The sequence below is a fragment of the Mauremys mutica genome, chromosome 12 (genome assembly GCF_020497125.1).
Source record: "Mauremys mutica isolate MM-2020 ecotype Southern chromosome 12, ASM2049712v1, whole genome shotgun sequence".
NCBI classification, from domain to species: domain Eukaryota; kingdom Metazoa; phylum Chordata; order Testudines; family Geoemydidae; genus Mauremys; species Mauremys mutica.
The window spans coordinates 26,876,027-26,890,137 of NC_059083.1; the positions used below are offsets into that span (position 1 = coordinate 26,876,027).

Sequence of the window (14,111 nt, forward strand, 5' to 3'; positions counted from 1 at the left end):
CCGCTCACCCGCTCTGAGTTTGGGTGTAACAAAAGAAAACTTGTATTACAAGGCAAAGGGACCCAGCATTGGTTTGGGAAAACTCCACAGCCATGATTCGAAAGCATGTAACCCTAAGCAACCCCCCACCCCACAGGACATTGGGCAATGTCCTTTGCCTCCATTTCCCACCTTCCCTTGTGAAAATCCAATGAGCGAACGACCTGTAACACACCACTCCCCTCTCCCGCCACTGCAGCCCACTCACAGCAAAGACCCAGAGTTCAGAGGTTCCCTCCCACCCCTAAATGGTGTGTGTGTGTGTTGGGGGGAGCAATGCGTCCGCTGCTGCCTCCACCTCTGCAACTGGCTTGCTGCTGCTGCTGCTCTCCCTGTCACCACTGCAGCTACAACTTGGCCCCTAGGTCTGCTCATCAGCGGTTTCAGCACTTGCAATCACTGAACTGAAACAAGGGCTTTCCATGGGGTTCAGTCAGCTCTGGCTTTAAACACGGGAGAAGGAAGGGTCAAATGGAACCTAGGTCTCTCTAAGGGGAATTCATAGCATCAGGCAGGAACACCTGTCCCCATCCGCTCTGATTTTCACTGGGTTTTGGCATCTCTATCCCCTGCTTAGCCAGGGAGCTTTAATTTAGGGTGTTACTGACATACCCAGGGTACAATCCAGACTAAGGGGTGGCTGTGTCACCCCTGCCCTGCAACCTGGGTGCCCCATACAATTCTCTGCCTCTGTAGCCTCCACTGGGGCTGGATTCTTTAATTGATTTGCAGATTAAAAGCAAGGCCTTAATCTGGCATCAGAAGAGGACTGGTAGCCAGTGAAGGGACTGGAACATGGGCCTGATGTGTCACTGTGGCCTAAGCCCTGGAGAAGACCGGCAGGTGCATTAGATACCGGCTGGAGCCTTCACACTCAGCTGTGGATTCAGTGATCTGCAGTAATCCAGCCTGGCAGTGGCAGAGGCAGGGATCACTATGGCCAGACCCTTGCCCACAGGAAGATGCAGAGTTTCCTAGTGAACTGGGATGTTTAGACACTGATGCTACCTGGTCACCTAGGCCTAGTGAAGGGTCACATAGGACCTGAGTCTTTGCACCTCAACTTTGGTGAATGGGGCTGTTGAAATTCAGTGGAATGAAGGGGAGTGTCATCTAGTTCTTCAAAATGTGTCCGTGTTTTGGTATCACTTGGCTTAAGATGAACCCAGGCAAGAGCAAGCTGCTCTTCATCGCAGAGCCCTGGTGTTCTTGTGTTTGCTCAGCTGAGTTCTCATCCCTATCTCTGTGTTCGTTTTCAGACTGGAGAAGAAACATCGTCTGCCCAGGTAACTACAGCTCCTATTGCATCGCTATCCAAAGCTCCCCCTCCCTGAGACTTCCAGTCCCTTTTTCTCATACAGTTAACATTTTGCATTTTGCACTGGAGTTCTTTTGTACACACTGGAAACTCAGAGGATTCTCACGTACCGGGGGTAGCCGTATTAGGCATAAGCTTTTGTGGGTAAAAAACCCCACTTCTTCAGATGCATGGGAGTGAAAGTTACAGATGCAGGCATTATAGAATGAGACATGAAGAGAAGGGAGTTATCCCACAAGTGGAGAACCAGTCTTGAGAGGGCCAATTCATGGGGATGTAGTCCACTCCCAATAATAGATGAGGAGGTCTCAATTCCAAGAGAGGCAAAGCTGCTTTTGTAATGAGCCAGCCACTCCCACAGTGGGAAAGTCACGAGAGTGCAAAGAGGGAGACACATCGGGATTGGGAAGGGCCCAGAAGACTGAGGGATGGGGCAGCGTTTGGAAGGGGCTGGAGGGCCGGCAGTGCCTGGCAGGAACAGGAGGGTGGGGAGAGCTGCAGGCCCTCAGCTGAATGGGGCTGGTGCAGAGGCAGTAGGAGTGGGGGCAGGTGGAAGGGCCTGGAGGTTGGGTGATGGTGGCTGCTTGGAGGGAACAGGCAGGTGAGTTGCTGTTTTCACACTCACAGCAAATTCTCTGTAACCTTTCACGTCCTGCTGCCCTGGGCCTCCCCTGCCCCATCTCCTTCTCATCCAATATGCTTTTCTCTCCCCTCTGGGATCCCTTCCTTCATGTCTCCATTCATCTCTCTGCTTGCTCTCCCTCCTTCCCCTCCCGCTCCTTCTCCCCCAACACTCCCCTTGCTCTCACGTAGGCCAAGGGCACAGGGATGGGCAGCATCTGTTCTTTTCTCCCAGCGATGATCTCTCTCACCTGGGAATAGGGTGTTTAAGATGGGAAACGGCAGGGAGAGGTGACACGGGTCAGTGAGCACTGAGCAGCGGGAGCTCAGTTTCTCACCACTCCCGTGGGGCCCCCCAGTAACACCTGGGTCTCTAGTCCCCTCCCTGGAGAGATGTGGAGCAGGACATGGAAGAGCCTGAGTCCCACACTTGGCTCAAGTGACCCTTTTGCTGCAGGGCCCATCTCTGCCAGGGGTGTGACTCTCCCCTGCATTGTGCTGATATCTCAGAGCTGCTCCCCATTCAGAGCTGACGGGTAAATCCTGCAGGAAGGAGATTCCCTCGTTCACTCTCCATCTGGGGCAGATTCTGTCACTAAGACCACGAAACCCTCCCCCAGGGCCAAGCTCTGCCCCTAACGCTCTGATTCTCTCTCCCCAGTGAATGTGACTCTGGATCCAGACACGGCTCATCCCCAACTTGTCCTGTCTGAGGATCGGAAAAGTGTGAGATGTGGAGACACGCGGCAGCAACTGCCCAACAACCCTGAGAGATTTGACACTGATCCCTGTGTGCTGGGCTGTGAGGGATTCACCTCGGGGAGACATTGCTGGGAGGTGGAGGTGGTGGATGGGCGATACTGGGCTGTGGGGGTGTCCAGAGAGTCTGTGGGGAGGAAGGGACAGATCAGCCGTAGCCCTGAGGGGGGGATCTGGGCTGTGGAGCGGGACTGGTGGGGTCAGTTCCAGGCTCTCACCTCCCCTGCGACCCCACTGCCCCTGAGCCGGGTCCCCAGCAGGATCCGGGTTTGTCTGGACTGCGACCGGGGGCTGGTGACATTTATAGATACTGGTGACGAGGCCCCGATCTTCACTTTCCCGCCGGGCTCTGTCCCTGGAGAGAGAATCCGACCCTGGCTCTGGGTGTGGATGGGATCCCAGCTCAGACTGTCCCTGAGACACACAGCGAAGGGGGTATCCGGAAATCAGCCTCTCGGACCTCAGTCTCTGTGATCTTGGAGGGCTCCCATCTACCAGCCCCTTTCTCCTCATCGCTGTGACCCCTGGAAGTGCCTCCCCATCCCTCTGTGCAGTACCAGGGATGGGAGGGGGAGGGGGTAGAACTAACAGCTGGGCTGGGGACAGGCGGAGGTGAGGGTGGCAGGGTCACAGCATTGATCAATCAGGGTTTGGGGGGTTGGGGAGAAGCAGCAGCAGCAGGGAGCGTTTTGTACAGATCTGTGTCCTTAGATCTCATTGAGGGCTCCCAGCCCGGGATCAGCACAAGGGGAAGGGATAAGATCAGGGAAAGAAGGGAGCAGCCAAGGGGGAATCATCTGTGACAGGGAGGAGAGACACAGGAAAATAAAGCAGGATGGAAAGTGAGGCTAGAACAATGATGAATAGAAAAGGACAGTATGGAAGGAAAGGGAACATGAGCGGGACGGAGAGATTTATTACAGAGATTTATTTTGCCTCTGTCTTCACAGACAAGGTCAGCTCCCAGACAGCTGCACTCTGCAGCACGGTATGGGGAGGAGGTGACCAGCTCTCTCTCTGGAGAAAGAAGTAGTTCGGGACTATTTAGAAAAGCTGGACGAGCACAAGTCCATGGGGCCGGATGCACTGCATCCGAGGGTGCTAAAGGAGTTGGCCAATGAGATTGTAGAGCCATTGGCCATTATCTTTGAAAAATCATGGCGATCGGGGGAGGTCCCGGATGACTGGAAAAAAGCTAACGTAGTGCCCATCTTTAAAAAAGGGAAAAAGGAAGATCCAGGGAACTACAGGCCAGTCAGTCTCACCTCAGTCCCTGAAAAAATCATGGAACAGGTCCTCAAGGAATCAATTCTGAACCACTTAAAGGAGGGGAAAGTGATCAGGAACAGTCAGCATGGATTCACCAAGGGCAAGTCATGCCTGACTAACCTAATTGCCTTCTATGATGAGATAACCGGCTCTGTGGATGAGGGGAAAGCAGTGGATATGCTATTTCTGGACTTTAGCAAAGCTTTTGATACAGTCTCCCACAGTATTCTTGCCAGCAAGTTAAAGAAGTATGGGCTGGATGAATGGACGGTAAGGTGGATAGAAAACTGGGTAGATGGTCGGGCTCAACGGGTAGTGATCAATGATTCCATGTCTAGTTGGCAGCTGGTATCAAGTGGAGTGCCCCAAGGGTCGGTGCTGGGGCTGGTTTTATTCAATAACTTCATTAACGATCTGGAGGATGGTGTGGACTGCACCCTTAGCAAGTTTGCAGATGACACTAAACTGGGAGGAGTGGTTGATACACTGGAGGGTAGGGATAGGATACAGAGGGACCTAGACAAATTAGAGGATTGGGCCAAAAGAAATCTAATGAGGTTCAACAAGGACAAGTGCAGAGTCCTGTACTTAGGACGGAAGAATCCTATGCACTGCTACAGACTAGGGACCGAATGGCTGGGCAGTAGTTCTGCAGAAAAGGACCTAGGGGTTACAGTGGACGAAAAGCTGAATATGAGTCAACAGTGTGCCCTTGTTGCCAAGAAGGCTAATGGTATTTTGGGTTGTATAAGTAGGGGCATTTCCAGCAGATTGAGGGATGTGATCATTCCCCTCTACTCAGCACTGGTGAGGCCTCATTTGGAGTAGTGTGTCCAGTTTTGGGCCCCACACTACAAGAAGGATGTGGATAAATTGGAGAGAGTCCAGCGGAGGGCAACAAAAATGATTAGGGGGCTGGAGCACATGACTTATGAGGAGAGGCTGAGGGAACTGGGATTGTTTAGTCTGCAGAAGAGAAGAATGAGGGGGGATTTGATAGCTGCTTTCAACTACCTGAAAGGGGGTTCCAAAGAGGATGGATCTAGACTGTTCTCAGTTGTAGAAGATGACAGAACAAGGAGTAATGGTCTCAAGTTGCAGAGGGGAAGGTTTAGGTTGGACATTAGGAAAAACTTTTTCACTAGTAGGGTGGTGAAGAACTGGAATGGGTTACCTAGGGAGGTGGTGGAATCTCCTTCCTTAGAGGTTTTTAAGGTCAGGCTTGACAAAGCCCTGGCTGGGATGATTTAGTTGGGTTTGGTCCTGCTTTGAGCAGGTGGTTGGACTAGATGACCTCCTGAGGTCCCTTTCAACCCTGAGATTCTATGATTCTATGACATGTTACTGAAAGTGAGACTGTAACTCATTAATTCCCTATATTAATCCCTGGCCTTTGGTGCTATTTTTGTGCCATAAAGAAAACTGTTCTCAGAAGCTAGGGATCTCCTTGCCGTGCTGGGGCTATTAAAGCTCCTTCTTAGCTCCTTTATTTTGCTACTTTCTAGCTACTTACTATAAATAAAGCATTACAAACAATTCTTCTTGTTTGTTCCACTTTAATGTCCCAGCTGCAGGTGCTGGGGGGGGGGGGTGTCATGGGATTTGCTTCCCAACTGGGTTGTGTCCCCCCAGCATCCACAGGGAATATGGCACATCTAGGAAGAGAGTTTGGGTTTTCTGTGATGTGTCACTCTCGGACCTGTCCACACCCATGTCAATCAGGAATTGCTCAGCTGTGCTCTGAGGAGAGGTGACTGGTTGCATGGGGGGGCAATCCATGCAGGGACTCGAGTGTTGCAATGCTGAGAATCACAGAGAGTAACTTTCAGGCAGCGAGAAAATCACAGTAACAGCAGCACTGTGACCCTCAGAGCTGAGTCAGGGGCCTCCACTCCCTAGACAGTGCATGGGCAACACAGGCACCTTACAATGCAATTCACAAAAGCCAGCCCAGTAGGCGGGGAGCCATGTAAGTTAGCCAATGGGAGATGCTGACAAGGGTGTAAGGGGTGCCCTAAGTCACACCCCTCTCACGGATAGGTGCCTAAATCTGGGCTGCGGAGAGTGTGTGTGTCTGCTTTGCAACTCACAAACAGGAACCCCTCACCTGGCATCCAGGGCCTCCAGTCGTGGCTGCTGCCAGTGCCTAGTAGTGGTGGCGATGGTTGAGAGCCCCAGGCCCTTTGAAATCGCCCCAGCAGGCTGGAGGGCTCCTAGGCGCACACGCTGGGTGGGTGCAGTGGCACATTAGGGCAAGGAAAAGCCCCCGACCCTGGAGGAGCCATACGGGCCAGGGGTGGGGAGAAGCAGCCCCAGACCATAATAGCTGGGTGGGGGGTTGGGCAGGGTGGATAGGAGAAGCCCTGGACTCCAGCAGGAACCATGCAGGGTGGGGTGGGGGACAGAAGATGTGGGGCTGAAACCCGACCCCCTTCTGTTCAGAGATGGCCTGAGTCCCTCTCTCTCCCCTGCCCCCCGCGCAGAGCTGGCTCTAACTCTCAGGCTGTGGAGAAATTCAGCCCAAATCTACTCACCTTGGTATCTCCGTTTCTCCTCTTGCCACAGAGCCATGAAGGGATTCAGCCTCGGAGGCAGGGTCAGCATTAGCCCCATTTGGCAGGTGGGATCCAGGGCACACAGAGGTGAAGTGACTTTCCCAAGGCTAAGCAGGGAATCAGTGGCAGAGCACAGAATCAAACCCAGCACACCTGGGCCTCAGGCCTGTGTCTTAACATCTGGGATGGGGAAGCTGAGCCAAACACACAGACCTCACCCTTCAAGCAGGAGGGGCAGAAAGGAGTTGGCAGTGGGCAGGAGGCGCTCGGGGGAGGAAGAGGTGGAGTGCGGTGAAGTGGGGGCTTGGCCTTTGGGAAGGGGACAGAGCCGAGAGGGGGCACCCACCGGCAAAACCAAAATTCAGCACCTATGGCGTGTGGGGCGATGATACCAGTGGTGGCGGCGAAGGCAGCCGGGTGAGCATGTGGAAGCCCTGGCCATGCCGGAAGAGCGCCCCCAGCAGTGCAGCCGGCAGCTTGCTGGACACCCGCCAGCACAGGTGCAGCACCACCCAAATGTCAGGCAGATGGAGTCCACGTGAGCGTGGCTTGTGTGTGTGGGCAGCAGCGAAGGCCCATTGACTCTTCTGCCCTGGGGTCTGGAATTGCTGTTGTTGGGCCTGGGGGGACTGTGCTCATGTCCTGCTTGGGGCCCACCGCCCAGCTCTGCACATTCCCATAGCTTGTCTTCAGTGTCCGTTTCCCCTTTCTGTTCACTGTGCTGGTTTAGATCAACAATGACACTCATTTAGGGGATTCCCTTGGGTAACTGAGATTTACGCTCTGAATTCTCACTGGCACGGTGCTTTAAAAATCTTAAGCAGACCAGCTCCCCCAAATCATAAGGTTTAATAAGAACAATATAGTAAGTATTAGTATTTTATTTGCCTTTTGGTGTCTCAGAGCTTTAGACTGCACTGGGGTGAAATTTTTAAGTGTTTCTCTGCAACAAGGAGAACTAGATACTTCCTTTGTTGAGAAAGCAAAAGCTGAGAGTCTCACCTCCTCACATGCTTCCAGGAGCTGGGGCTTCATCAAACACAACAAATATCACAAGACTCATGATAAAATCATGAAAGTTGGTGATGCTGTAGCCCCTTTCCACTGAGCCAAAGCAGCATTACTGTAAATGAGAATCGAGTCTCCAAAACACTGTTTCCAACTTAACCAAGCTTTTAGCCTGAGAGTGTTAGCACAAAGCTTGGAAGAATGAGCTTTTATTCATAAATGTTGGCAAACGTTGCTTATGCACAGACCACTGAAAAAAATTTCAATTGATAAATGAAAATTACAGATATGCAAAGTAAGAACAAGGCTGCTTGAGAACTTATTCACATTTGATTGAAGGACAGTGACTCTGCATCTTTTGACAGGTGATGCGACCATCTGTGTTTTCATGGTTATAAAGCTTCAGCTTTTTGAATGTCAGCATCTGCTGACATTAAATCATTGGGGTCTGACTCACTCTTGACATATCCCCCTATAATTTCCCACAACTGTGGAAACTGAAATTGAGAACAATCAGAAAGAAATGCTAAAACCCAGAGTTTTGTGCAATTGTGAAAATTCAACTCAACAAATATTGAAAAAAAATGCTTAAAACTAGCTGCAATACTATCTGTTAATATTATATATTGTGACAATGTTCAGTCCTTGACTCCATGGGTCCTGCATTTCCTGGCAGATTTTTGCTAGCCTCAGAGACTCCCTGTGACCCTCCACGTAGCCCTTCTCTCTCTAGAGAGAAGGGTCACAGCTTACTGAGCCATTTTCATCATAGGCCAACAAAAGAGGTGAGGAGAAGCAACCCTCCCTCACACAGTCTCTGTTGTCTCCCAGTCTCACTGATTAATCAGGGAGGAGAGGGGAGAGCCCAGGCTCACCCTCTACTCCAGGCTCCAGCCCAGGGACCCTACAATTAGCAGCTATGGTAGCTGCCTTTTTGGAAATAGGACATGTACAATTCCCTAGGCCACTTCCTCACAGCAGCCCCCACTCAATATCTCCTTCAGCATTACCTCAGGGCCTCCTTCCTTGCCTGAGGCTATGGCTACACTTACGGTTTGCAGCGCTGGTAGTTTGCAGCGCTGGTCATCCAGCTGTGTAGGGCCAGCGCTGCAGTGTGGCCACATTGGCAGCATTTCCAGCGCTGTACTGAGAGGTGCATTGTGGGCAGCTATCCCACAGAGCACCTCATCCCGTTTTGGCGCCGTTTTGGCGCTGAGTATTGTGGGAAGGGGAAGGAAGTGTGCGGGTCATTCCGCTTCCTGTTCCAACGCCCCGTGGTGCATCGCTTCACTTCCCAGCAGTCTCAGTTTCGCCGTCCACGTTTCTTGCCATTGTGAGTTCAGCACACTGTGAAATGGAGCCTGAGCTGCTGAGGAATTTGCTGCTGACTGTCGCCAGCACATCACGTTTGGCAGTTGAGCTATTCCTCCTTCAGCTCCAAAGTGACAGTGAGGAGTCCGATGATGATATGGATTTTCCTAAATCGGGTGACATGAAATTGCTTGTGGCGGTAACGGAAATGCTCAGCACCGTGGAACGCCGCTTTTGGGCTCGTGAGACAAGCAGTGAGTGGTGGGATCACATTGTCATGGAAGTCTGGGATGATGAGCAGTGGCTGCAGAACTTTCGTATGAGAAAAGCCACTTTCATGGGACTGTGTGCTGAGCTCGCCCCCACCCTGCGGCGCAAGGACACAAGATTGAGAGCTGCCCTGACGGTGGAAAAGCGGGTGGCTATTGCAATGTGGAAGCTGGCAACTCCAGACAGCTACCGGTCGGTCGGGAACCAGTTTGGGGTGGGAAAGTCGACCGTTGGAATCGTGTTGATGCAAGTTTGCAGGGCCATTAATCGCATCCTGCTGAGGAGAACCGTAACTGTGGGGAACGTGCAGGACATTGTGGATGGCTTTGCAGAAATGGGTTTCCCTAACTGTGGAGGGGCAATAGATGGGACGCATATTCCTATTCTGGCACCACCCCACCTAGCCTACGAGTACATTAATCGCAAGGGGTATTTCTCTATGGTTCTCCAGGCGCTTGTGGATCACCGTGGGCGTTTCATTGATATTTACACAGGCTGGCCTGGAAAAGTGCATGATGCACGCATCTTTCGGAACAGTGGCCTGTTCAGGAAGATGCAGGAAGGTACATTTTTCCCAGACCGAAAGATCACAGTAAGGGACGTTGAAATGCCCATTGTGATCCTTGGGGACCCCGCTTACCCATTAATGCCTTGGCTCATGAAACCATATACAGGGAAGCTGAACAGGAGCCAGGACCGTTTCAACTACAGGCTGAGCCGATGCCGAATGACTGTGGAGTGTGCTTTTGGCCGTTTAAAAGCTCGCTGGAGATGTCTATATGGGAAGCTAGACTTGGGGGAAAGCAGCATCCCTGCGGTTATATCCGCGTGCTGTACCCTCCATAATATTTGTGAAGGGAAGGGTGAAGCATTCAGCCAGGCATGGACCAACGAGGTGCAAGTCCTGGAGGCTGAATTTGCACAGCCAGACAGCAGGGCTACTAGAGACGCCCACCACAGGGCAACAAGGATTAGGGATGCCTTGAGGGAGAAATTTGAGGCTGAAAGCCAACAGTAATGTTTTTTTGCCTTGACCAGGAGTGACGTGCACTGGTTACAGTGCTTTTAAGTGCCTGTGTTTTCCTTGATGTTTGTTACCTGTGTTTTCATTGGGGTTTGTTATCTTTCACTTTATGCAATAATAAAAACTGATTCATAATCAAAGAAATCATTTATTTAAAAAAAAGGAAGTACACGGGCATGGGGGTTGGTTGTTGAACTGTACATTCATAGTTTTTCATATGTACTGCCAGGAGTGCTGTGCACCTCAGGATTGTACTGTTGCATGGTGATGGGGGTTGAGTGCAGAGGGTAAGGGTCGTAGTTCTCTGGGCTCATAGGAGACCGTACAGGTGTCGGGGGCAGCTGGTGATGGTGTAGGTAAGAACCTGGATGCTGGGGAACGGGACTTGGAGCTGACATTGGTGCATAGGGGAAAGAGGTTTGGGAGGGTGGGGGTTTGGCACGGTAGTGCTCTGCCTGCATTGCTACCACTGACTGCATACAGTCTGTTTGGCGCGCAATGAGGTTTATAAGCTGCCTCGTGGTTTTCTTCAGCGTCAACGCCTTTCTCCTGCTTTCTGTTTGCCTCCAGTGATGCATCTTTTCTCTCCATTCCTGCGCATTTTTATTCTCTGTTGCACACTGGTTCATAACTGCCTTCACCAGTTCTTCTTTGCTCTTGTTCGGTTTCCTCCTCAGGTTTTGCAGCTTTCTTTCAGTCACTGATAAGACTGGCCCAGGACTACTCAAGGTCACTGTAAAAATACAGCAAATGATACATTTTAAGAGAGCTTCCATTGTGTATAATCTGAAGTTATTTTAAAGTCTCACAAGCATTCCTCACACATTTCAGCAACTGCTAGAGAATTCACAGCCTCCCAGAAATGGTAATGGTAATTAACCCTGGGGTTTCCTTCCGCGGTGTGCTCGAGCAGGGTGCTGGTGCTTTGTTAAACGCAGCACCTCCATCTCCCTCAGGAATTAACCCTGGGGTTTCCTTCCGCGGTGTGCTCGAGCAGGGTGCTGGTGCTTTGTTAAACGCAGCACCTCCATCTCCCTCAGGAATTAACCCTGGGGTTTCCTTCCGCGGTGTGCTCAAGCAGGGTGCTGGGGCTTTGTTAAACGCAGCACTTCCATCTCCCTCAGGAATTAACCCTGGGGTTTCCTTCCGCGGTGTGCTCGAGCAGGGTGCTGGTGCTTTGTTAAACGCAGCACCTCCATCTCCCTAAGGAATTAACCCTGGGGTTTCCTTCCGCAGTCTGCTCGAGCAGGGTGCTGGTGCTTTGTTAAACGCAGCACCTCCATCTCCCTCAGGAATTAACCCTGGGGTTTCCTTCCGCGGTGTGCTCGAGCAGGGTGCTGGGGCTTTGTTAAACGCAGCACTTCCATCTCCCTCAGGAATTAACCCTGGGGTTTCCTTCCGCGGTCTGCTCGAGCAGGGTGCTTCTTGCTTCATGGCTAGGCTGCCTGTTTCGGGGCTTTGTTAACCCTGGGGTTCCTGGGGTTCCTGCCTGCCGCGCTATGCAGTTGGGGAAACCAGCACTGAAACACTCCCTCCATTTCCCACAGGAGTTAATACTGGAAGATATCTCCCTTCTGCAGGTTACCAAAGAAGCAAGGGAGGGTCTCCTACAACAATGCGGATTCCGCCCGGGTCCTTATGCAGCGTGCCTCTGTGCAAGCATGGTTCCCCCACCCCTCCTGGAACAGTGGCGCGGACACATTAGCCTGAATGGGACAGGGACCACAATGGCTCTCCCTTTAAACTTGGTCACGCAAATTGCCTATGCTCTTGTAGAAACTTTTGAAGAGATTACAGAGGCAGATTACTGCGACGTGATAGACCACATCAATGGGATATTCCATGTCTAGGCATGCAGGCATGCAGCCATACCATCCCCCCTCCTCTCCCAAAACCTTTGCATTGCAATAAAAGCTGCTTACCTGGGACCTGCTCCTGTGATTCTTCTGCACCAAGTTCCAGGGGCTGCGACTGGCTAGCTTCCTCCTGGCTTGAGAAGAGCTCCTGACTGCATGCCTCCTCCGGGCTGGCTTCCCCCACCACAGTAGCCTCACTGTCTGCCTCCCCTTCCCCCTCCCCCTCCTCTACCGGCTCTGAACTGTCCATCGTGGTCCTTGGATTTACAGAGGGGTCACCCCCATAAATCGCATCCAGCTCCTTGTAAAACCGGCAGGTCGTGGGGGCACTGCCGGATCTGCGGTTCCCCTCACGTGCTTTGCAATAGGCACTCCGCAGCTCCTTTACTTTTACCCTGCACTGCACCGCGTCACGCTCATGGCCCCTTTCCATCATGGCTCTCGATACCTGGGCAAAGGTATCATAATTCTTACGGCTAGAGCGCAGCTGTGCCTGCACAGATTCCTCCCCCCAAACACTGATGAGGTCCATCAGCTCGCCATTGCTCCATGCTGGGGCTCGTTTGCCACGTGGAGGCATGGTCACCTGTAAAGATTCACTGATTGCATTCCATACCTGGCTGAGCAAACAGGAAGGGGATTTTTAAAATTCCCGGGGCATTTAAAGGGCGGGTCACCTGAGGCCAGGGAAGTAGAGTCTGACCTGTTGAGCAGAGTGCCTGAACAGGCATTCTGGGATACATCCTTATACCCTGGAGGCCAATCACAGCGCTGGTGTGTGGCCACACTTGATGACCAGCGCTGCAGCACCAGCGCTGGAATCCTTATTCCCCATGCCGAGAGGGGTGTTCGGCCAGCGCTGCAGCCAGGGAGTTGCAGCGCTGGAAGTGCCTTGCAGGTGTGGCCACTTACTAATTGCAGCGCTGGTGGAGGCTTTCCAGCGCTGCAAATCGCCAGTGTAGCCATACCCTGAGACAGCTTTCTCCTGCTTCATTCCTCCAACAACACAGCTCCTGCCACCCACACCTCACTTACTAGCCCGGAGGCTTTTAACTAGTTCCAGCCAGCCCTTGATTGGCTTCAGGTGTCCCAATCAATCTAGCTATCTCCACTGCCTTCTAGAAGGATCTTAATTGGCCACAGGTGTCTTGATTAACCTGGAGCAACTGCCATTTGGTTACCATGGTACCAGGGATTTGTTTAGCCTGGGGCTAACATACCTGTTCCTCACTACTTTACTGTAGCCATCTGGCCTTGCCCCATCACAATATATATATATATATATATATATATATATATATATATATATATATATATATATATATATATATATATCAATGAATTCTGCCAAGCCTGACTATTCTTCCTTAGCAGGGCCAGTGCAACCACTAGGAAAACTAGGCAGCCGCCTAGGGCGCCAAGATTTGGGGGCGCCGCTGCCAGTCAAGATGCTGGCTGCAGATCACAGACTGTAGGGAGGGAAGACATATTGATAAGAACCACGCTCCCAGTGAATTGCTTTCCTGCCATTTAGAAAGCCAGTGAAGGCCTTTGATTGTGAATCAATACAGATAGGTACATTTACACAGTAATAGCTCCTTTCCCTTGTAGATTGCACAGCAGCCAGAAGGAGAGTGGAGCAGCTTGCAGCAGGAAGTATAAGACCCCTGCTGAGCAGGGCCGGTGCAAGGATATTTTGTGCCCTAGGCAAAACTTCCACCTTGCACCCCCCTCCCCCCTACTTTCCCCCCAGAGCATCGCTTATTATAAACTTTCAAAAATTAATACTGCATAATGTGGCATTGTTCATTAGAATTAATACACATTTGGCTTGAAAATTTATTAATTTTATTATTTAGAATACATATTTAATAAAAATAAATGAATAACCTGACAGTGTTGACATTGTTACTGTTTTCACTTTGCACAACATAGCATGGATCTTAAAATAAATCACATACATTATACACAATACACTGTCACTTCCTTCCTTCATTCTTTCAGATCAAAGTCTACTACATTTTATTCTACCTTTATAATATCCAATTATTGTTATTAATAAAATGTATAAAGTTAGCGCC

General features: G+C 51.2%; 1 protein-coding gene across 3 annotated transcripts in view; it reads left to right on the forward strand.

Annotated features, from left to right (window-relative positions):
* LOC123345236 (putative selection and upkeep of intraepithelial T-cells protein 1 homolog) overlaps positions 1 to 14,111 on the forward strand; it is an 86,214-nt gene that overhangs the window by 13,179 nt on the left and 58,924 nt on the right. For 2 of the 3 annotated variants that reach the window (XM_044981967.1, XM_044981965.1), the window contains exon 9: positions 1,299 to 2,749. The exons of the other annotated variant lie outside the window; for it this stretch is intronic. In XM_044981967.1, the coding sequence (XP_044837902.1) occupies positions 1,299 to 1,537 (239 nt within the window). In that variant the 3' untranslated portion in view covers positions 1,538 to 2,749. Of the gene's footprint in view, positions 1 to 1,298; positions 2,750 to 14,111 lie in introns of those variants that run through there. 3 annotated transcript variants of the gene reach the window in all.